This window comes from Melanotaenia boesemani, chromosome 6 (genome assembly GCF_017639745.1).
Source record: "Melanotaenia boesemani isolate fMelBoe1 chromosome 6, fMelBoe1.pri, whole genome shotgun sequence".
NCBI classification, from domain to species: Eukaryota; Metazoa; Chordata; class Actinopteri; order Atheriniformes; family Melanotaeniidae; genus Melanotaenia; species Melanotaenia boesemani.
In genome coordinates, this window is record NC_055687.1 from 19179843 (window position 1) to 19203652 (window position 23810).

The 23810-nt window shown below is 38.2% G+C and overlaps 3 protein-coding genes across 6 annotated transcripts; 1 reads left to right on the forward strand and 2 right to left on the reverse strand.

Annotated features, from left to right (window-relative positions):
* Positions 1–1103: 1103 nt before the first annotated feature.
* l3mbtl1b (L3MBTL histone methyl-lysine binding protein 1b) lies at positions 1104–12542 on the reverse strand. Of its 2 annotated transcripts, none has more exons than XM_041988372.1 (22): positions 12267–12542; positions 10689–10818; positions 10261–10456; positions 9936–10110; positions 9708–9837; positions 9479–9530; positions 8993–9087; positions 8793–8897; positions 8548–8683; positions 8340–8431; positions 8071–8222; positions 7765–7841; positions 7346–7431; positions 6356–6466; positions 6157–6271; positions 5921–6020; positions 5151–5330; positions 4905–5006; positions 4731–4795; positions 4473–4645; positions 4145–4207; positions 1104–2531 (listed from the first exon to the last, which is right to left on the reverse strand). In XM_041988372.1, exons 2-22 carry the CDS (start codon positions 10797–10799, stop codon positions 2403–2405), a joined length of 2445 nt encoding a protein of 814 aa, XP_041844306.1. In that variant the 5' UTR covers positions 10800–10818; positions 12267–12542; the 3' UTR covers positions 1104–2402. The 2 variants fall into 2 exon arrangements, with proteins under 2 accessions (XP_041844306.1, XP_041844307.1); XM_041988373.1 differs by lacking the exon at positions 12267–12542 and adding an exon at positions 12076–12229.
* Positions 12543–12619: 77 nt separating this feature from the next.
* On the forward strand, positions 12620–15317 carry LOC121641961 (transmembrane protein 244-like). Of its 2 annotated transcripts, none has more exons than XM_041988378.1 (6): positions 12620–12693; positions 13958–14043; positions 14315–14388; positions 14480–14605; positions 14695–14739; positions 14827–15317. In XM_041988378.1, the coding sequence occupies exons 1-6, from the start codon at positions 12679–12681 to the stop codon at positions 14919–14921; spliced, it is 441 nt and encodes a 146-aa protein (XP_041844312.1). In that variant the 5' UTR covers positions 12620–12678; the 3' UTR covers positions 14922–15317. The 2 variants fall into 2 exon arrangements, with proteins under 2 accessions (XP_041844312.1, XP_041844311.1); XM_041988377.1 differs by lacking the exon at positions 12620–12693 and adding an exon at positions 13298–13593.
* sgk2b (serum/glucocorticoid regulated kinase 2b) lies at positions 15309–18897 on the reverse strand. Of its 2 annotated transcripts, none has more exons than XM_041988375.1 (12): positions 18712–18897; positions 18352–18427; positions 18188–18257; positions 18039–18064; positions 17608–17665; positions 17420–17503; positions 17068–17199; positions 16826–16938; positions 16223–16442; positions 15986–16141; positions 15819–15908; positions 15309–15724 (listed from the first exon to the last, which is right to left on the reverse strand). In XM_041988375.1, exons 1-12 carry the CDS (start codon positions 18776–18778, stop codon positions 15578–15580), a joined length of 1239 nt encoding a protein of 412 aa, XP_041844309.1. In that variant the 5' UTR covers positions 18779–18897; the 3' UTR covers positions 15309–15577. The 2 variants fall into 2 exon arrangements, with proteins under 2 accessions (XP_041844309.1, XP_041844308.1); XM_041988374.1 differs by having other exon boundaries at positions 16217–16442.
* Between the last annotated feature and the right edge of the window lie 4913 nt (positions 18898–23810).

Below are 23810 nucleotides of genomic sequence, written 5' to 3' on the forward strand. Positions count from 1 at the left end.
CTCGCTTGCGCGTCTATGCAGCCTGTTATTCGATGTGTGTGTATTTGTGTAAAGAGGAGGGGTCGTGGGAATCTGTGGCTGGTCCAGGCCAGTCCCACGGCGAGCCCAGTTATTTATTCTCTGCAATCACCAACCAGCAAATGTTTTGAAGAAGTTACTGAGAAAGCAGTCCCCTTCTTCCATCTACTCACTACACCTGTAATGTAAATACATGGTTCCCTATACCTATAAAAAATCATGTTCACTTTACATTTCTACTGACTAACTTAAATCAGTTACACAGATTGTTTCTTCTTTTTCTCTTTACGTTTGATCAGCCCAGAAGCCCCAAAACTGCACCCTTTGAATCTTCGTCACATCATGGAAGTAAGAATACGTTTTTTCATCGATGTTATGAAGTTATGGGGGATTTCTTGGTTAAGACAGAGCTTAAAGTTAAGAAAAACATAGTTCACATCAGATTTGTTAGTCTTATGTAACCCAGTTTGTGGGAGACTGGGCCAGATGTTGGGCCAACATAAACCATCAGGCAACTTTTTTTTTTTTTTTGAGTTGCACATTGCAAGGTGGTTTTGAGTTTTAACTTGCTGCATATGTGCCGGATGTGGCCCACACAAAATACTGGTTAGGGGGTGAGTTTGCATGTGTACACAGCAGCTCACAGCAAGTTAGTTTTGGGTAAAAGTGGAGAGAAGTGACCTTAATTCATCATGGTGCTTAGGGACTTTTACACAGAATTTGCCTTAAATTTAGACCTGATTATTTGTTTTTCTCCTATAAGTTGATGTTACTGAATTAGTCAACTGTCTTTATTCTTACGTGCCAGCAAACATATAAAAGATTTTGTTTGTCAGCAGAAGACCCACAAGAGTTTTATTGTAAACAGATCTCAGAGAATTAAAGATGTAAAAAACTACAATCTCTCTCTTTAAAGAGCAGAACTGCTACCAGTGAAACAGAGAAAAGAAAGGAAAAACAATTTGCTGCTAACTTAATGATGCAAATTAATGAAGCAAACCTGGGTAAAAAAAAAAAAAAAAAAGATTTACATAGAGACCCCAGTTTCAGATGATCTTTGTTTTGAAATGACTTGAGGCAGAAGGCAGTGTGTATGTCATTTATTTTCTCCCATTCACACATTCCATCAAACAACCACAGCTACTTCAGAGCCAGAACAGCGTACCATTATCCCTTAATTTACAATACATAAATAAAAGCTGTTTGCATATAAACAGTTGCTGATGTACACATTCCAACTTGCTGAAGTACACGCATATTTACAGACACAGACAATGTTCTTTTGTTTAAAAAAAAAAAATCATTGACATCAGTCCTATCTTTTTCAGTTCACTGTAAAAATGTCCTTCCCTGTATGGATAGATTTTCAGCCTTTGCATAAATGAACAAGAGTAAACTCTGGTAGGGAGCGAGACTCCTTTAATAGCTCTGTAGTATATACACTATGAATGATAGAGGTTATTTGAATTGAGAAATAAACAACTTACAGTTGTTTAACATTCATATTCATGGTCCGTTCTCTCTCTCAAAAAAAGGCTGTTCCACCTTAAAAGACAGCAAACAACTAACTCTTAAGTTACCAGTTGGCCCTTAGCCCTACTGTTCACAAAACAATCCTCCAAGCAGAAAAGCAACACACACAGAAAAAAGAGAAAAAAAAAATTGCATCCACATTTCTCAAACACTTAATTATATTTGCGCACAGACACAGTTTTAACCATCCCCACTTAATCCAAACTCCAGCCAACTCCAAATGAACATAACGCATGCTCTTTGAGCCCGCTGAGCGGCCATCTTTCTCCACCTACAGGAAAAAAGCTGAACTACATAGTGCTTCGACTCCATGCTTTCGCATTTCAGACCTTCTCACCTAACGATTGTATTTTGCATCTTTTTTTTTTTTTTAAAGGGAAAAGTCTGTTCCCAAGTAAACAGCAACACAAATACACTTGTTCCATCTGTTCTGAGCTCAAGCACCATTTCTTTAAAGTTCAGATAAAAACAAGAATAAGCAACAATTGTGACAATAACTCAATAATTCATACTGTACAATGTTAAGAAGCCTTGAAGGTGCCTTTAGTTTTTCTTTTCTCTCTCTCTCAAATGATTCAGTAAACAAATACGGTACAATCTGGGGAATTTTCATTGTGTCATGAAAAACTCTCCCTCAGGTTGGCCAGTGCTGTCCATCATAGAGAGAAGAGTGGAGGGAAAGATGGGACATTTGAGATGATGGCTTCCTCTTTCTTCTCTCCTGTAGCTGCACCACAGCAGAGCATGCCGACTTTAACTTGTTCTGGCTGATTTTATCAAAATGTCCTAAAGTGAGTGAAGATTGAACTGAAACTGAAGGAGGAGGAAGCTACTCCTTGAGGAGTCAGGTCTCACTCTTCATCAGCGTTCTTCAGCATGAGGATGGAGTTGTAGATCTTCAGAGCAGGTCCAAGCTTGATAGACAAGATCTTGACAATGTCTGCTTGGGTGAGCAGCAGGAAAGCCTCACCATCTATTTGCTAAAGAGAAATATTTGTTTAATAAAAAATGTACACACACAAAAATACACAGCTGCAGTATTTTAACCCTTGTTCCCTCCTTGCACATATTTGTACATTTACTCAACTTCTTTTTTCTTTATTGAGTAAAATGTAGTCAAATTCAAATCATCACATGTCGAAATATATAGAGAGACTTCTGTGTTTGTTTAAATACCTTAATCAGCTACAGCTCTGATCAAAAAATCAAATATTTAATTACTTTAAGAATTGTAAGCCTTCAATTTTCCAGTTTGACTATTTGAGTCAATTATTTATTACAAAAAAATGAATAATAATAATTTTCCATATAATAAGAAATAGAGAGGCAGGACTTTAGTGGTGATTAGTCTTTGATCAGTTATAGGCTGCCAATAATAAAAAAAAAATTGCATTAGTGTTTTTGTGTAGTGTCAGTTGCTCCCTCTGGATACCTTTTTGGCCATAAATGCCTCATTAACTTCCAGGCAGGTGCATGAAATTCTTGTATTTTTATATTATGGAGCTGTGTGTTACCAGGGGGCCCTCAAGATTTTGTGTTTCTCTTGTGTTGCCTGTGTGTAAGGCTGTGTGAAATCTGTCAGCACGCAATGTCCACCTCAGGGGTGGAAAAAGGCAGATTTTGAGGGATGTTTCATGTATCTTTGACAGTGTTCTTCAGTAAAAAAAAAAACAGCGTCCTGCCTTTGCAGTTTTCAAAAACAAAACCCACTATTAACGTGGTTATACACCTGGCTGCTGTCACAGCCAAAGATAAACATGTAGCTTGCCACTGCTGCCACCAGTTTAACCAGGAGAGGTGAGCACTGTCGTGTACAGGCCTAAAAAAAAGATAAAAAAAAACTACCACCTTCTACCCCCACAAATCTATCAGGTGCGTTTTTAGAGAGCACCAGCTATGCTGCAGGACCTGCTGGTAATTAATTACAAAAAGCAGACGAGGTCCACCCCAGCCACTAAGTGGCTTTCAGGTTATTTGTAATTTAACCCAAAGTTTCTTAAGAAAAAAAATGCTTTAATTTTCAGCTTTGTGTGTTTATTCATTTAATATGTTAAATTTTACAAACTGTTTATTTATTCACCGTAGACAGCCTCGTTTGTTGTGTGCTGTCCTAACAGCGACCAATTAATTTGTTGCTTTTTTTGTTATTTAAAAGAAGTTTCCGTTCCTATACAACATTTTTCTGACTGTAGCAGCTGCATAAAGCAGAATGTGGGAGTAACTCTGTATTTGACCGCACTACTGTGCCCCAGTTTGTGTGTATGCACATGTGCGTGACTTTTAAAGTTGCAATGCACACCTATACAACACTTTTCATACATGTGTAGCACAAAGTGCTTTACACAATAAAAATCACAATGTTTGCATATTGAAAATAATAGAAAATAACAACACGCTGTCATGTTTCTCACTGGCCACTAAGAAACAAAACTGCCAATCAGAGTTAACCCTTTAATTACAGCTGGAAAGTAACATCTTTCAAATTTGTTACCCTAATTTCCCAGCTTTGGGAAATTAGCTTTGGGATCATTAAAAGTATCTATCTATCTATCTTGTTGTGTTTCTTAGTAGATTAAAATAATTGAGCACTGACCTCTGTTTTAAATGTAGCAGCATGCTCTTTGCATCCTGGGAGTCCTTTGACAAAACTGGCCACCTGATAAACAGAGAAACATAGCAGTCAGCTAAACAGTATGTCAAATCAATAAATTCTCATATACTAATCAAAATTATTCACAAGCCTTTATTGAGCTTCAGTTGTTAACTTGACAGAGAGAATGCGTCTGTGAATCATATTAACCAAACAGCTCTTTCTGATCACAAATGCACTGTTGCACTTAATCTGAACAAACAGTCTTTATGTTGGAGAAGTGAATAAGTCTGCTTTTCATGTGCTGATGCAGTGTGTAAACATGGCCGACCTCTTCAGCGCTCCAAGTGGCCACTCTTTTGGCAGTGATTCCCAGGACTTCAGGCAGCAGCTGACAGTGTTTGTCCCAGCAAAGAGCAACCCGGTGGGGAGGAGAGGCAGAGATGCCGGGCGAGAACACAGACTCGTGGAGGGCCTGCTGAAGAGAGATGGTCTCTGGAGATGCTGAGCAGAGAAGAGAGCAGTCAGTGGGATACAAGAGTGATGTACATGCTTTATTTCACTATGTTACACCTTTTTTTCCACTCACCTTTACCATCACTAATCTCCTCCTTGACATAGTGCATTTTTAGGTATTTGGGAACTGGAGCCATTCTAAAGAAAACAACATACAAGTTATAAGTTAACTTTCTGACACAAAATATCATCCTCAAAGCTCCACATCAGCTCAGCTTTGTGTGAGGGAATTGTGGGTGAAAGGTACCGTTTAGGCCTCGTTCCATTGTGACTTTGCTCACTGGCCCCACCCAGTGGTTCTGGCTGGTTGTTGCATCCTAGATGCTCAGCATCCACTGTCACTGGTTTCCTAGCAACACAGATATTCCACTTTAAGGTACAAACCACTTCATAGAGTTGCATGTAAAATCTGGATGAATGTTGGTGAGTTTTTGAAGTGTTTTCAAGTTGTCTTTATGGACTAACAGACTCTTGAGGGTGTTGGAGGACAAACCTGCTCTGGAAGTCTACAACTCCTTCGTGATCTGGCGTTGAGGTGGACTGTGCTGTGATGTCGGGGCGTCGTCCCCGTTGGTGAGGCCCACTGAGGGTGAGAAGTCTTTCACCACTGAGACGGTCTGGCAGCAAACCATCCTTGTTCAGATTCACCTCTGAGTAAGGACAGCTCACCTGACTGGAAACACAAAGACAGAAACTTTACTCTCATGTTAAGAAAAACAAAACAAAAAACAAAAGAAATTCACTTTTTGCTTGTAGTTTTTTGCATTTTAACAGGCTACAACAAACAGGAAGGCAAAGCAGCCATTATTACCATGACTCCCACAAACACACACACACACAGTAGCAACACATTTAGACAGAGCCACCCACACAAACATAAATGACATTTGAGAACACCGAGTCTCTTGTGCTCTATTTGGCTGAATACAGTTTCTAAGCAATGACAAAACAGAAAGACATTAGCCCTGAATTTTATGAGTAAAAGTGCTGATATGATTTAAAACAAAAAAACTAGAAAAGTGTCATTTCAAGATGTCATTTTCAAAAGTGAGATATTTAAGAAGGTGTTTTTTTTAAAAGGGAAAAGCAGTTATATTGAACGCGTAAAAATGTGATTAAAATATGAAGCAACTGTGAAATACAAAATGTTTTCCTGCACCAAGACAGTAAAACTAAATCTGCTATTCAAAACAAAGCCAAAAGTGCTTTTTAAATGAGTAATGCATAAAGAATGTGACAGCAAACTGAGTATGGGCAACTAACGTGTAGTGTGTCCCGTAGCGAGGTCCCCTGATGTGTCCAACCCCGTTGCATCCGGGAGTGGGACATCCTTGTCCCGGGGCAGTCAATAAATCATTTGTGCCTGAAATTTACACACATACACACATGGGGGAGTGTTGGTACAACAATGTCTGCAAACTCAGGTGATGAATTTACAACAACCTGAATAGAGAGCAAGACAGAGAAACAATGTGTGAGAGTCAACAAGTGTGTCTCACTATTAAGGTGCTGTAGTGGGTGTCCTGTTTTATGGCACCACCCAACAGGGTGCAGATCTGGGCAGTCTGTCTCAACCCAGTAGTCATACTCTGAACTCCAGCCATCAAAGTGGATCTATATCAAAAGAAGGGGGAAAAATTAGACAAACTGAGCACAGAGCAAGTGGAAAGCATTTGATCAGGAGATATTTGTTTTTACTTTCAGTCTGTGATCCTCAGTATCCACTATAGTAGCAACACGAATAAGCATGGGGTTCCTCTTATCGACAGCTTCCACTTTCATCCCACTCTGGAAGCCATGTGGAGGTCGCTGCAAACACAAAGAGTAATTGCAAAAAAAATGTTTTAAAAAATTATCTTAATGCTGGAATACAATTATGTAGAGCATACTTAGCCTGTACAGAGCATGTAGTGCACAGTGTATGTTAGAAGAGGTCTTGGTCATATATTTAATTAATCCCAATAATTATTTTAAACAATATTTCAAATAAATAAATGCGGCAAAATTTAGTTTCCTTTGAGATGCTCCCATTTATGAGCCCTAGCATTCAAAAATGACCTTCAGCGATGGCAGCAACAGTTGCTGAAACTTAATTCAGTAGTGAAAGGCAGTCATGCCGTCTAAAGAACGTGGAACTGGGTTTGTTTGAAAAGTTTCAACATGGAACAAGCCGATGTAATGTTTGCAAAATGGATTTAAAAGCAGCAGCAACGCAACAAACCTGTTGCAGCAGCAGAAAGCAGAGCGTGCAGTGGAATCAGAATCTCTGGCTGCATTATAAGACAGGGTATCAGTGGAAGGAAGTTACACAAGCCCTGATTTTCATAAAAAAATATAAGATAGTTTTTGTTGGGATGATAGGAAAAAAAAACTTACATGAATGGAATTGCAGAGGCTTTATCTTGTTGTATGTCTTGTGCCATATCAGGCAAACGATGGACGGATTTTTAATTAAGGCTGTGACTTCTTGTTTGGCAAAATACATCAATATGATTTGTTTTATCGTCATCGATATTTCAGTAATATTACACATTTAAGCTATTTCTGACTAATCCACTGTCTTTTGTTCATGTTGAGAAAATGATCAAATCGTAACATTAATTCCATTAATTATAGCACTACCCATCCTAGACCGACATACAGTGCAATAAACATGCATCTATCAGTATTAGTCTGTCTGATTCTTACCGGTTTAAAAGCTCGAGCAGGAGCAGCCTGTGACCCCATTTCCTCCAGGTATTTCTCCCATGAGAAAGTCTTAGGTTCTTTATAATCTAAGGAGACAAAAAAAAACAACATATTAGAGTAATCAGTTTCATGTGGACTTATCCTTCATACATACATCCACATGAAACTGATGTCAAGGATTCAGAACAGGTGACACAATGGGAATCCACAGGACGTAACACTGTGCACGTTATTGTTAATGTTTTTCATTTCAATTTAATAAAATTTAAGTATTTTGTATCTCCTTCTTGACAGAATGAATGCTTTCAACAATCATGGCAAAAATTTACTGTAATTCTTTACGTGACATGCTTCATTTTTCATATTGGGCTATGAATATGAAAAAGTACAGGGCCCATGTGGCTTGCTGTGCATCTTACCAGCTGGAGTGGTCAAAGTTAACTTTGCCTCTTCACAGTAACCAACAGGATGGATGTATGGACTGCTAGCATCACACCTGAATAATAACATGTTAAGAATTTATATGCAGTCATGTGATAAATACAGCTTTGGATTTACTGCATATTAAAGAAGCTCTACAGTTACGTATTTGTCCATATATTATTAGACTTAAATATACCGTATTTAAACCACATTCAACTGCAGACTAATTAAAAGCTTCAGAAGCCCTTTAGGTATTGGGAAAAAAAATTGGAAAATAAACATTTTTTTCAGCTAGTTCTTACCAATAATCGTAGGTGTCATCCCAGTTGTCAAAATGAATGAGCAGGCGGTTGTCAACAACAGCAGCAATCGTTGCTACACAAATCAGCAAAGGGTTCTTTCTGTCTGTTGCTTCCAGTTTCATCCCGGCTCTAAATCCAGATGGAGTCACGGACTATAAAAAAAAAAAAAAAAAATAATAAGAAAAATACCCTGAGTGAGAAAAATACCTAAATCAAACAAAAAAACTTCTAACTCTTAAGCAGTACTTGATAGTGAGCATAGTACTCACCGTGTTGAGGCTCTTGAAAAGGTGTTTTGGAGCCAGTTGGCCCCTGCAGTTCTTCACATACATGCTCCAATTAAACTCTCCATCTTTACAACCTACAATAAGATAAACCTCATCACAACAGCTACGTGCAATAATAAACGAGAATTTTGACTTCCATTTAATAAATAAATCATGCATAAGAGTTATGCGATGTAAACGGTGTGACTACCTTTAGGCAACAGTAACTTATGTCCATTCTTCTCACACCAGCCTGCGGGTTTCAGATCCCACGAGTCAGCGTTGGCCCAGAAGTCGTAGCATTCTGGGTAGCCATCAAAGTGGAGTCTTACTCTGTAACCTTGGATCTGCATGGCAAAGGGATGGTATACATGTTAGCAAACAAGAAACACAAATTATTATTATTGTTATTGCTTTTAGCTTAACCAAATGCACAGATATTAGCAGCATTCATACCTCTGCAACGGTGAGAACACAGAACAGAGATGGATGGGATGGGTCAAGCCCCTCCAGCTTCATTCCAACTTTAAAACTGTTCCTGCTTTGAGGAAATGACTGATGCTGCAAGACAAATGCACACCATGACACTATTTAGATAACTAAGATCACCAGGTTATTCCTAACAGCATGAAGTTGTTGATATATGAGGGTTATACCTCTTTGAACAGTTTCAAAGGAGCAGCAATAGCCCTCTCCTCTTCAAGGTAAGCAGGCCAGCTCCATGCCCGTTTTTTGTTGGGTGGGGCAGTCACTAAAGATTGAAAAAAAAAACATTTAAAAAAATATACACTGCGACTAGAGTCCAGTAATCTCCATTACAAGTAAATCATGATTATTACACATGAACTCAAACAACAATGAACTACTAGAGTTTTGATGTATTACTTAAAATGTTGTGGACATGTGAAAACTTGCCCATAACACTCACTGAATCTTACGAGAGACCTTCATTTTTAAAGACACAAAACTGAGTCTAAAAGGTAAATAAATGTTGTTTTTGGAAAAGCTTATGGTCTTTTAAGGTTTTCAGATTAGGAAACAAAATGCTAGACTTTCAAAGATTTAAGTAACACAGAGAAAAGTTAAACATATTCCTTCACATATTTCCTTCTTCCACTGAAAACAGCAACGAACAAACATACCCAGCTTAGCTAGTTTTGCTCCCCTCCTGCCTTTGGTACTCTTAGTCTTTTCCTAGTAAAAGATAAAAGAGATTACTGAAAGGAAAATCTTATTAACATCCATTATTTTTTTTTTAGTAATATGTCTACATTATAATAAATAATCATAATAATGCTAAATATAAGCAAAGAGGCCCTACAGCCCTGAAAGTAAATAAGAGTGTTCTGGTGTTAGGAATATTTCCCTCACCTCTGGTTCTTCTTGGTTGTCCTCCTCTTCATCACCAGAATCCATATAGATCTTCCTCTTTTTGCGCACACGTTTTCCCAGTCGTTCCCCTTCTACCACCTGACTTTCCCGTGCTTCCCCTGGAGATGATCTTTTTTGGGGTGGGGGGATTATTCATTTTTTGAAAAACACCAACACAATCTGAAAAACAACATGCAGCCAATTCATCACAGCAATGTGTGATTTTACCTGCCACTGGAGGGCTGGGCACAAATGGTGCTACAGAACTTCCCATGCAACAGGGCATCACCGGAAACACGTCCACCACAAGCCTGACACCTTGACAGCTCCCCATTTGGACCTGTGTCTACTTCAGCACTCGGACCAACCTCCATGCTGGGGCCCTCCATGCTGCTGCCCTCCTCTAAAATGACAAAAGCAAAAGAGCTAAAAGACAGAAGAGATAAAAAAAAGGGCTGACACTAAAGGTGCTTGCTGTACAAAACATGAGTAGATTCTAAACACTTGAAACTACACTTCTTTACATAGCAATGTTTAACACAGGCTGTCATACCTTTAGCTTGCGATGATCCTGGCTTACTCTGATTCGTTAGGGCTTTGGCTGTGCCAGTCTGTGATTGGCCCTCTGGTGGAGGGGTGGGAGTATGAGCCGGTGCTGGGTCCAAGGTCTCACAGTTTCGCTCTGTCTCCTGGCCTTTGACCTCTAGGTCTGTGACAATGTCAAGAGTCCCAAACTCTGTCATACGGAACTGAAATACAAAAAGGGAAAAAATAATCAGATAGGCTCGTCCATTTGGAAGCCATTGAGAGAAAGATATGAAGATGCTTTTAGTCTTCTAATCACTTTAATAAATAAGACAACATCTAGGTGCTAGCAACAATAATTAACTAAGTGGAGTACCCAGAGGTAAAAAATTTCATGTGTCTGTGAAAAACATTTGTAAAATTAAGGAAAGAAACACAAACTAATCTCTACCATACCCTGATATCACTGCCAGGAAGTGTGGCTATGCCATCCTTCCAGTCCAGAGCACCCATCATGTCAAACTCAGCTCCCTGGGAGGGTCCATCACTGGGTGGAGTATCAGTCATTCCCACTCCGCTGATATGACTAATATAGAAAAATAAAACGAACACATCAAAGCCAAGAACACTGCTCAAGAGTACAACAAATAGGATTAGTTTATATGTCTAGCTTCCATCATGTTACAGCTTCAACTATACTGCCTTGAATTTGCATCAGCAGTGAGTATGATACGTCTATGTTTCCTGGTTTTTGTTTTTTCTTTTTCTTCCAGAGTGATTTAATTTACAAACTGCAGTTTCTACCTGCACTTGTAAAAAGCATTGCGCAACATCACCACTAGATGGCGACTGTGTGCTGGTTTGCAGGGTACACCATGCACTTCGATTTGAGACAAAACAGTCAATAATAATATTGTTTTGCTGGTCAACTAACGGGGAAATACGCGTACAAACGACCCCATTGGGATAAACCCTTATTAATATCATTGACAAACACGACGAAATATGTCTCAACTTTAAGTTAACCACATTAGTTCATCTTTTCCTTGTTTTAACAGTATCTCTTAAAAACGTCTGTTTGTCTGGTGACAAGCAAGCGAGAGGGTAATTTGATTATTAGTTTTACAAGGAACACAGTTTTCTGCATTGACTAGCCAAACTTATCAGCGTTTTAAAACGTATATTATTTCGATAAAACGTTTTAGGCTTGACGCATGTTCAACACTGAATTAAGGTTATATTTTCTGTTTGGACCATGCGAATAACATTGTGCAAAGTAAACAACAGTCAAAGCTAAAGGGTCTTGGTTAAGTTTGACTTTGCACTTGACACCTCAGTTTTATTCTAGCCATAAATAAAGTGTAGGTAAGAGCGCCCATGATTAGCATTCGTCTTATACAAAATGGCGGAGCATAGGAAGAGGCCACCAACACGTTTAAACTATGTTAATTACTCAAGTTACCAAATTAAACAAATCGTGCAAAGCTGCTATGCGTCGAACAAAAGCAAACGCTTGCTGTGTAATTTCCCGAGTTTGTGTTTTTATTCACTCTGCTCATTTTTCTTCACTTTCCCCTTGTCACGGAATGTCAGCCCAGGTTGCTACAGTAGCTAGCGTTGACATGAGCTAACAGTCAGCTAGCGCCCCTCTGTACAGATGAACGGAGGACTGCTACACAGCTAGCCGTAGCATTATGACTGGATGCAGCCAGCTAAGGACGATCTGTAATAAATAAGTTTCCCGGTTAATAACAAAAGGAAAACGCATTTGCAAAACCCTGATATCTCAGATAATGTTACACACACACACATAATAACAACACCCTACTGTTATGATCTTTACCATTGTTGCTTGATAAATTTCTTCAATAGAAACTTGAAAAAACGATTTATTTTCGCCGTTTTAAATCAGAGTGGAAATATCGTGAACAAACGCTAATTTACCAACCAAAGACCGGCTTTTCTAATTTTGCCCACGTTAACGACAATAAATGAGTATTAACGCCCGTATTGTTTAGAAATTGTGGAACTCACCTCGTTTCTGTTTTAACTCTTATTTAGAGCTGGATAGAATGATGCGCATGCGTGCAAGATGCGATGCCTGACAACTTTGGGTCTCGAAAAAGTTCAGTTTAGCATCGGTGGTCGATACCAGGCCTTTGTGAGCTTACAATACGCCTAAAACTCTGTTCGGTTCCGATATAACGCATACTGCCCGCTGGACGGAGGGTCGTATTTCTTTTTTTCTTCCAGTATATGAAGCATTACCACCCCCCACCAAAAACAAAAAAAAAAACATGCAGTACAAATGGGTATCAATGGGGCGCAGGGACCACAGTGTCTCCATTAACCGCTGTTGAGCGATTTGTTCTTCTGTGGTCAAGTAATTTGTTTGTATCTCAGATTTCAGCACCCCACAACAATTTATTGGTAGTGTTGTGTTGATATGACTCCAAGATATGTGACTTTAGTTGTTTTTTATTTATTTATTTCGCACAGGTGCTAACGTTGAATTAAGCGCTCAGGCCTGTACGATCACAAAATGCCATCTGCAACCTAAACAAAACATTACATTTTACAGTAACACAGGATCCTCTTGACTGATTTAGGTTCTCTAACATGTCTGTCGTCATGTTGGTGGCTGTGCACGAGGTCCGTCTTAACCACAAAATTAAGTCTGTCCACATGAATGCGTTATAGAGTTTAGCTACTTAAACATCGACGAATTAATGCATCGAAATAACGCCACGAGGTTATATTTCTGATATCTGGAGAAAAAAGAGTCCGGGTACCGTGAAATTCCACGATAGTGCTCAGATTACTGAACGCACATTTTAATGTTTAGCTTGACAGCTTGTCAGTTTTATTCAGTAAGCGATTACTCATTTACTTTTTGGTAGGGGTCTTTTGAGTTAATGTTCGGTGCCAATTAAAATATATATATATATATATCAGCAGCTAATCTGCAGTATTCCCTCCCACATAGGGCGGTTTCTCGGATACACACATGGCATAGTTCTGAATAGTTCTCTGGAAATGGTCAGCGCGCAGGTTTTTTAAATAAAATTTAATACACTACAATGAATATAACTTGATATAATAACTAACTGGTACATGTTAAAAGTCTTTTTTTTTCTTTTGCCCTGTCAACAAAGGCCACCGTGAAACGAGTTGAGTTCGGATGTCAAAGCGGCGGCGCTGCTTTGTATTTTGTGCTCCTTTGTCGCTAGATGGCAGAAGGAGTCTAGTTTCTAGAGGATTAACGGGCTCGTGCAGCCTGCTATTGTAAGCGTTATTTTACAATGTAACAGCAAGTACAAACCATGAGATGGCATTCAAAGGCAATACGGTCGATTCAAAGGTAAGAAGACGAAATATATTCCTATATGGTGTAATTCGTCCGAAATCATATGTTGCGGCATCTTTGTGAACTGCGAGTATGTCCGCATCGACAGTGGTAAAGATGGGCACGAATAACAGCTAATGAATTGGCTACAACAGTGGACAGTCTAATATTATTAAATAATTTCCACGTTTGATCTAGAAACTGGTTCTGTTGCTGATGATAGAATTGCCTGTCTCCCTGCCAACAACACATCCCTCCCACTGCCGCCTGATAGAGAGCCTATAATATTATATACCCAGCCTCAGGTCGGTGTTAGAGGGAAGACTGACAGGTGAGATACTGTAAATAAACACCGTTTCTCTGCCTTATCATTCCGCAGACCGTCCTGTTCAATCTACTGCTGTGTCTGGTCATATTTTATTCTTTTTTCTACATGATTGGGAGTGTGTGCTTCGGTGCCTTCAGGTGAGTACCCTCACGCATGCGCTCAAGCACAGGAGTCAGAGGAGCTAAGTCAAATCAGACTTTAAAGGATACATTTTTCCTGATTAAGTAGTTTTTAGAAAGAATAAAGCCTATTTGTGTGGTGTACAGTTTGTACATAAAGCTCTTCTTTTAATGGGCGTTTTTATAACTTCACCCACACCCAGTGATTCAACATAATTTCACCTTATGACAGGTATAAATTATAAAATCACTGGCATGCATTTCTAGTTAATAATGTTTTGTCATTCAGGCTGGATCATTTTGACGGACTGATACCATTTGACTTTAAGACTGAACCTTCTGAATCCAACTCCAAATACCTGGGTGAGCCTATGAAATACATCCAATGTTATAATTAGCAATTAGTGTGAGTTTTGCAGATAATGTATTTTCTCACTTTACTTATCTCCCTCAGTGAATCTCTTATCCCTGGAGCTCACCTACTTTTGTAGTGGCCTTTTGTTTGCTGCAGTAGTGAGGAGGCAGGTTTGGGACTATGCCTTCACTGTCACTCTTCTACATGTGATCATCACTAGCTCTGGTGAGCAGAAATCCAACAGTAAGTTTATTAATGTCCATTTTTAAATGTGATTTACGTGTTTAACGGCATGTTTTGTTTTCATTTGACAGTCATGTTGGAGTTTCCCATGGTGTGGCAGTGGTGGCTGGCTTTAGGTAATACAAACATCACTGGCAATTTACTTGTGCTATTGATTTTGATCAAGTCTTTTATATAATTCTTTTCACTTTTTTGTTCCATAGGTAGCGGCTTGTTTCTGATGATTTGCAATGGTCAGCTAATCGCTTACTTCATGTGCCAAAGTGAGCAGAACTATGCTACCTTCGGCCTCTACTGACACACTTTTGTTTGTAAACTGTTTCTAAACAATCTTGTAGTGAGGTAGAAAGGATCAGAGCAGATGCTCTCTTCTGTGAGACACCCATTCGATTCGCTGCATTGATGGGCTTTTCCTGTTGGTCACTAAAAAAAGCTCACCATCAAAAATAAAGTCAGAGCTGGGTGCAGTTTGTCTTTAAGATTTGCCAATAGACTGGCATAGTGTTGTATTAAAGTAAATGCCACAAATAGATGCTCTGTATTTTGCTTGCAATGCACACCGTCACTATGCACCATTAAGGAAGCTAGTGAAATATTATCAATAGCTTTGTAAGATGTATTACATAAAAGCAAAATGGGAATTGTGCAATACACAATTTAGATTTAAAAATAAAAATGCAAAGCATTAAAAAAACATCTACGTGTTTATTGTTCATTGGAATACGTTAATGCACTCTTGAAATAGAGACCAGCCTATCTCATATAATGTACTGACACTGACATAACATTTTAAATTTAAAAAATATTATCATTTAATCAAGTGCAACCAATGAAACATGTCGTAGACGGCATCTCAAAGTTTGAATCTTTTGCCCAAGTGCTTAAAAAATACATTTATTAATACATAACAAAATAAATCTTTGAACAAGCATTCTCTAAGAGGATTTGATACAGTTAAGGAACTGCCATGTACTCCGCTGGGTTTATGAAGGAGAAGCCAGGGAAGGCCTCGCTGGCTGCCTGGCACCTCTCATTCACACAGGTAGGAACAGGTTGTAGTGTGAACTCAGGATCGATGTAGCTGATATCACAAGGACCAGACTGATGGGGGAGAAGAGTAAGCACACACTTGAGATAAACTGTGCTTTCAGTTAAAGAAAAGAAATACAGGCTCTAATTTCTTATTGATTTTTACCACATTTGGGATGAACGGGGGTTTAACTTTTCTTGCCACAAGGTCATCCCAGTTGATGAAAGTGAAAAAGGGATGTTCCTGCAGCTCTTCCTGAAAACACAATAAAGTTAACCCTCACATGGTTTTGTGTTTTTATATTATTTGCTCTCTTTTGAGAGTGCACTTACAATGTCACGGCTCTCCCCTAGTCGTTTGGAGATATCTCTCTCTAATAGGCCCTTTAAGACTGAGCAAGCACCTTCAGACAAGGTGCTGGGCAGCTGCAGATGAGCGTGAAGAATGTTCTCAAACATCTGTACTTTACTGTGGTTGTAAAAAGGAGGCTGGGAGACAGAATGGAGGAGGTGATGTAAAATGAAGGTACAGATGATGAAAAGGGAAAATATTACTTCACCTACACTCACCAGTCCACACAGCATTTCAAAAAGCACAACACCGAGTCCCCACCAGTCCACAGCTGGTTTATATGGATGGCCTTGTAGCACCTCTGGAGCAAGATATTCTGGAGTACCACAGATGGTGTGCATAATCTCACCAGTGGCCACACCCTCTTTACAAAGGCCAAAGTCTGTTAGCATCACATGGCCCTCGCTGTCCAGCAGGATATTTTCTGGTTTAAGGTCTCTGCACAGAAAAACATGGGACAAAAATGAGGTTTTAGTCTGCAAAAATTTATATTGACTGCTCTTTTCTTTATTGTTTGGAGTTTTGGATACATTTTTTTTGTCGTTTAACATCCTTATTTTTTAATGCAGCATTGGAGGACATGGTTGCTTTCAGTAGAAACACTTCATTGGGACTACGCTGCATGAATAAATTAAATATGTGGAACTTGTTTAAATTAATCATGAATAAAGAAAGTAAGCAAGCAGAGGGGCAAGAAACACACAAAAAGTGGTTTTTATAATGGGCTGTCTAAATCTGTGTAGCTATATATATATATATATATATATATATATATATATATATATATATATATATATATGTGTGTGTGTATGTATACACACCTGTAAACAATGTTTAGAGAGTGGAGGTAACCCAATGCTGCGGCCATCTCTGCGCTGTAGAAAGCAGCTCTAGGCTCTGGAAATGACCCCTCCCTCTGCAGGTGGTAGAAAAGCTGAGAGAGAGAGAGAGAGAGAGAGAAAGAAGATTTCCTTAAATCTGTTGGTTTATTCAGTTTTACTCATAAAGTGATTGGAAAAAAAACACAGTCTTGACTGATTTTTCATCATTTAATTTCCCATACCTCTCCTCCATTAACATAGTCCAGGACAAAATAGAGAGTGTTTGGTGTCTGGAAAGAGAAATGGAGTCCCACTAGGAATGGATGTTGTAGTCCCTTTACCAACACACTCCTCTCAACCATCACATGCCTTTGCTGCAGCCACACAACCAATGAATAAAGTTAGATTATAGACAGACAGACAGATAGATAAATAGATAGATAGATAGACAGACAGATAGATAGATAGATAGATAGATAGATAGATAGATAGATAGATAGATAGATAGATAGATAGATAGATAGATAGTTAGATAGATAGATAGATAGATAGATAGATAGATAGATAGATAGATAGATAGATAGATAGACAGACCTCTTTTCTCTTGATGATCATCTGCTTCTGCAGAACTTTAACTGCGTAGTAGGCTCCTTGTTTCCTGTGTCTTGCCAGCAGCACCTGCAACAGATTTTTTTATTTTATTTCCCAGCAATACACTTACATTAATAAATAATTACATAAAGGAAAACAAATGCATAAATACATTTTTTTTTAAAACTCACCTTTCCAAAACTTCCGGTCCCTATAACTTTGAGGTAGTCAAAGTCTGATGGTTTAATCCTGTTCAATGAAAGAGAAGAGGGCAGTGATAAGTAAGATTTATTACTGCAGTTAAGTAAGAGTTCATGAATATTTATATTGAGGAATTAATACATTAAAAAACTTTTGGAATGCCATGTTTTGGCCACACATTAATGTAAACGAACCCTGCATGTTATCCCTGTAATAAATAATACACTCTGAGACCAATGCCTTAACCTGTAATGTGGGATCACAAAGTTAGGAACCAATTAGGGGGACCCTCCCATGGACCTTGTCAAAGCCAGTGCTTCTCAAAAGACTGCTACAAAAAGAAAGGGTTGCTCTGTAATGTGAAGCAAAACTTTTCTTCTGTCAAGAAATAGTTGTGGGTGTCAGGGCTGAAATTACTTACTGCGAGGCTTCAGTGTTCACTGAGTTCTAAGAAAAGAAAAGTGATATGGGTAAGATGGCCATACGTTTAATCTCCTGTCAACATGCAGCAATCTTAAAAACTAAATAAATACAACAAAAATAATAATAACTTCTTTTGTCTGAGCTCACCAAGGTAGCTTTTCCCCCTTTCGCCCGCTTCAGCTTGCTTTGACGCTGCAGGAGTTTCTGAGTGTCCAGGCTTAAATCAAGAGGTCAAATACAGTCAATGTGGATTTGGAGTTTGTTTTATTGGATTTAACAAAAAGTAAATGAATGATTTATTTCCAACTTACTGTTGGCAGAGTTGTTGACTGGAAACATGTTTGTGAATGAACTCACTAAATCCTACTTTCTTCCCCTTGAGGAGAGCTGTAAAACAGACAGGGGGTTCAATCCATTACATAAGAGTCCAACAGCTGTATTATATTATATGAATCAGTGGCGGGACTTTAATGCTCCATTAAACCTCAGTGTACAAAACTAATCCAGCAGTTCTGGATGTAAGCAATTTTCTGATTGTGATTTAATTTTTGAAGAAAGCAAAAGTATTTGAGTCATTTTAATAACCGGGGCTAACCGCTATCTTTTAACTTATATTAAAGATAAAGTTTTATCTATAGCTGGTGGTTACTTCTACCATTTCCCACCCTTACCTGAAAGGAAAGTCACAAGTCCTCTCATTTTGGAGTAAGTCATCGGCCTTTCTTGATTAACTGTCATTTGGGTGAAGTCTGACAGATGACAGCTTTTGAAAAATAAAACTCAAAAGACAGCAGGGCAAGCAGCTGATTAAGGAGTCAGACTGCCCTCAGCAGAGTCGTCCCACTCTTCTCAAACTTCCCCTGTCCTGCTGCTCACTTAAGGACAGTTGACGCAGGAGACGTGACTACCAGCAAAGTTGAGTTCAAGTGTCCTCGGAAATACTAAAATTACACTACTCGTGCACTTAAAAGCGCAAATTAACTTTCGTTTTTCATGTTAGTATCTGAATCAGTCTTCATACTTCGCACAGCAAAAATTTAGCTGAAATCATGTGTTTTCTACAGCCCTAACCGAGTCATTTAAGTGGCAATACAAAGCAGTTTATCATATGTGACGAATACTGTATTTGCAAGTATGTAAACTATCTATGCGCCTGAAAGCAGCGTGTTTGACTGGAAAAGCGCCAGAAGAACCAGAGCTTTCCAGTTAACACTGCGATGGCCTCTAACCATGGGGACGGTCAAGTTTTGAGATGTTCATAAGAAATTAATAAAGTTTCTTTCTTTCTTTCTTTCTTTCTTTCTTTCTTTCTTTCTTTCTTTCTTTCTTTCTTTCTTTCTTCTGTATTACTGTCGGGTGATAAGAAGAAATGCATGGCCCAGTATGTCAGGGAATTGGAGGCCACACTCACCGTAGAACATTTTGAATTAATATGGGATTGCGTGTCAGCCCATTTCTACAACATGACAGCAACTCTAGCATTCATTACAGAATAAAGCATTTCCACTGATTCGTGTAATTTTGGTAGGAACGAAAATAAAATCAAATAGTAGAAATGAGGTTCTTTATTATTATTATTTTTATACCAGATTTTTTGCTCACAGTTTCCTTCCTTACCCAAGTATAGTTTTGGGTCACAGAGTCATGGAAACTGTACTACATATTTAAACTTCTGATAGCACTCCAAACATTTGTCAACATGTGCCATGGCTGCTGCACGACTGAGGATTGACAGGGCCTGTCCACACCCTTACTGACCCAGTTAGTGTGATACATCACTTCCAGGATTTCTAGTTTAAAACTGGGTGATATAAAGTCTGACCATTTATTTACTTTTTCAATCTGTTTTGATGCAGTTTCAACATCAAAATATCACCTCATCAAAATTTGTTTCATTATTTTGATCATTTGCTCAGAAGTAGGTTGAGAGACAAATGATACTGCTAAGCAACTTCTCGAGGGATACAGATCATCAGAAGGGATTTTTCCAGTTATACTACACGGGTGGACTAAATGTGGTTACTACACAGATGTTATTTTAATGTATGATGTGTTTTACATTTGATGTGGTAATAGATGAAGCGTTTGCTTATTTGAAAAGTTAAAATGTCCAGCTTTTCACGCTTTTTATTGCAGGAAACACAATCAATGCACTCACAATTTAGTTTGTCCAGTGCGTGGCAAGAGTCTTGTGAATCCTACTCAAATCATGTTTCTTTTTCAAATCTTTAAGAAGTTTGGTTTGCCTCCCACCACACCATTCCCCTCTGAGAGCGAGAAACTATATTAGCCACTAAAAATTAGAACAACAAAAAAGGCTTTTTTTTTGTTTGTTTGTTCCGGGCTACTTTTATAATATGATCATGCAACATGACAATACAGTCATGGTCAGAGGACCTTCACTGTTTGTAGATATTAGGGATTTGTTCCTAGGTAACACAAAAATGTCATTTCAATTATTTTTTTCTTCTGTGTTTGTTTTTAAACAGACTTTACACATATAGACCACACTGGCATCAAAAAGCTTCTGATTGAGATTTATGCTGCATAATCAAACTTTGACACCAGTGCCTTATTACATGATGAATGGAAAGAGAAGGAGAATGAGTCTGACTCTGCTGGTGGTAAACAAATTCTTGAGTGATATAGAGAGGAGTAGAGACAACTGAGGAATTTGGAAGAAGCTAGTGACACTTAACAGGATTTAATACTTTCAAAGGTTTGCATCAGTTTACGTGACGTATCTGAAAATTTAAATGAGTTGTAGAAGCGTAGGAGGAATGCAAGTTGAGATTAGAGTGGATGTGAATCAGACAGGACATAAAGTACAGATACTGAAATAACATCAGGTTTGTCCCTGTGTCTCTGGGGTCTAAATTTGGAGCTTCAGAGTTCAGGGCATACAGGGTACAAGCTGTCTTGGTTACTGCTGCAGAAAACTGATCCTCTGACAGCCACAGGGGGAGGTCCCTGTCTCTTATAGTGCTGATGTCTGTGGCGGAAACCAGAGAGAAGAAACAGCCCCTCTTCCCTCTGTTACTCTATCACAAACCAGTCTCTGCTGGTTTGGCTGACTGCCTTCAGTCTTAAACCTGTTGTCCCATCACTCCAACTGCAGGGGAACTGGTCCAAGCTGGTTTTACACCTCAGGAGTTCAACAAAATCTCACACATCTAAACAATCCAGCAGCACTCTTGTATGTGACAACAGATGTAGGGCACAGATGTAAGTTTTTCTGGATTAAATATCTACAAATGTATTTTTCCAAACATAGGCATTTATATAAAATATAAATAATATAGTTATTAAGCATTTGTAAACATAAAAGTTTGGATAATTTTGTCTTTTTCTCTATCAAAATTACATTCAGTTCAAACGATTAATCAGCGGTATAAAGCCAACCCGACACATGCAATTTATAAATAATTTCTTAGATCAGGTAGCGTGATTTTCTACATCTACAAATGAATTTGCATAAGATAAAATATATGTATTTGGCTTGAATTAAATATTTAATGATAACAAACAGGGCACGGCAACAAACTATCATGGCTGAAATCAAATCAAATCATGCTAAATGAAATAACTGTTAGATTTCTAATTTGACAAGTTCTGTTGCTTTTTATTAGCCATAAAAATCAACCAAAAATCATTGAGATTTTAGAGCAACATATACTGCCCTCAACAATACTTTTCTAGGAGTCCATGTGTTTTCCAACAAGACAGTGCAAGACTAAATTCTGCACACATTACAAAGACATAGCTGAGGATGAACAGGGTATGGATATTGGACTAGCACAATCGTGACCTCTCCCCAACTTAAAATGTGAGGAGTATTAAAAAAAAAAAAAAGAAAAAAAAAGAAAATGTTTGCAACTAGAATTGCACAAAATTTAAGTTAAAACGTTTCATTGCTTAGTATTCTTTTTGCCAAAACTTCTCTTAAAGGCTGGGAGAGGAAAGAGCTTTACTGTGCTGCAGGTCTGAAATTAGAAAGTAGATGTGTAATGACAAATGGAATGAAGCTGACAAGAAAAGAATGAAATATCTTGGGTTCATACTATCTGAAATAAATGAAAGTCAAAGTCAATGTGAGAATCTTTTTGTCCTCCCAATCCCAACTTTTTTCCCCAATTCCAGTTCCTCTCTTTGGCTCTATCGCCTGGTGGAGTTCAGTCTGGGCGTTACTGGATGTTTGAATGGCTAAATGATCAATACTCCCTGATTCCTAAAATAAAAAAGAGGACTTTACCTCTGCAAAACATAGACATGGGGCTAAGAGGAGGAGCAGACCTGGAATTTCAAAGTATAAGTCAAAACGAACATCACAGAAACAAAAGTTAAAGTGTGTGATCACAGATATACAAGCTTGTGATTTCCAATTGAAGTGACATTAAAGACGTGATTATAAAAAGGCCTGTTAACATCAAAACATTCTCAGATCGGGGCATATTGTGTCTATCTGAATGTCACACAAAGCATTGAACATTGAAAAGTATGATTGTGAAATTTCACTTAGATGGAAAAGGGCACAGGGAGACCAGTGGATAATTAGACATGAAATGTGCAGTTGTAATCAGGAGGAAACAGAGCTGCAGTGTCCATCTTCCCTGAAGTGAAACGTTGTACTTTTATAATAGTAGTTCTGAAAAACAGATTAGCAAGTGCAGGAAGCAGCATTTTTGTGAGTGCTCAAACAGATTGTGTAATAGACAGTACCCAACAGAAAAACTCCAAATGCCTCTTCAGCACAAACTGTATGATTAAATTTTGCTGCATGATTACAAAAACAAGTGTGATGAATATTTGGGGGTATGTGTTTTAAGGCCAAGATAAGATTGTTAAGCTTAGGTGGGGTCCAGCATGTGTGTCATGTACCTGGCTGTTTATCACAGTGGATAAACCACTGCCATAATGAAGCACAAAAGTAGGAGTGTGATGACATGAGGCTGTTTATCTGCAAAAAGTCTTAGAGAAATAACGTGAAATTTTAGGAAAAAAACAAAACAAAACATTAGTTTTTGAATCCTCTGAATTGTTTGACCTTAGTCATGATTATAGACAAATCCAGTCTGATGAAGCCACCACAAAAAAAAAAAAAATGTTCTACTTCTCTTGTCTTTCTTAAAAACTCTTTTTAGGTTTAGAACATTTTATTGGAGTCAAAAGTTAAAATTAAAGACATAAGAATTGAAAAGTAGGTTGTGAGAATACTCCTCCTTTTAAATAAAATCCTCTCAGTTGGGCTGAAGCATGCCTCAATCACAGCTTTCCTGACCTTTACACTTTTAAAGGTGCATGATGTTGTTAAAGGCTGCTGATGTATTTCTAAAGACCTAAATGATTATCTGTTCATAAAAAGTAATGAAAAATTTTTTGGATATGTGCTAATAACAGTGTGTTCCTGTCACAAATAGGGGAAAGGAACCCAGCTACAGCAAGCACAACAAAAATCTTCAGAGTTTAAATTATGTCCACTATGAGCAAAATATGGTATTAAATAATGTTATTAAGGGATTCCATAAAGGAAAAACAAGTTTTAAAAACATAGTATTATTTCTCAGTTTTACACAAAACCTCCACGACAGCTCTTTAACTTTGAACAGGTGAGGAAAATGTTACGAGATTAAAGAAAATAACCGAAGCATTGAAGGAAATAAACATGAAATAGTTGATAAAAAAAGGAAATGTCATGTTTTGGAATTACCAAGTCAGTCATGATCTTATGTCATCTGAGATGCTGTGAGCTGTGCTGAGTCAAAGTGTACCT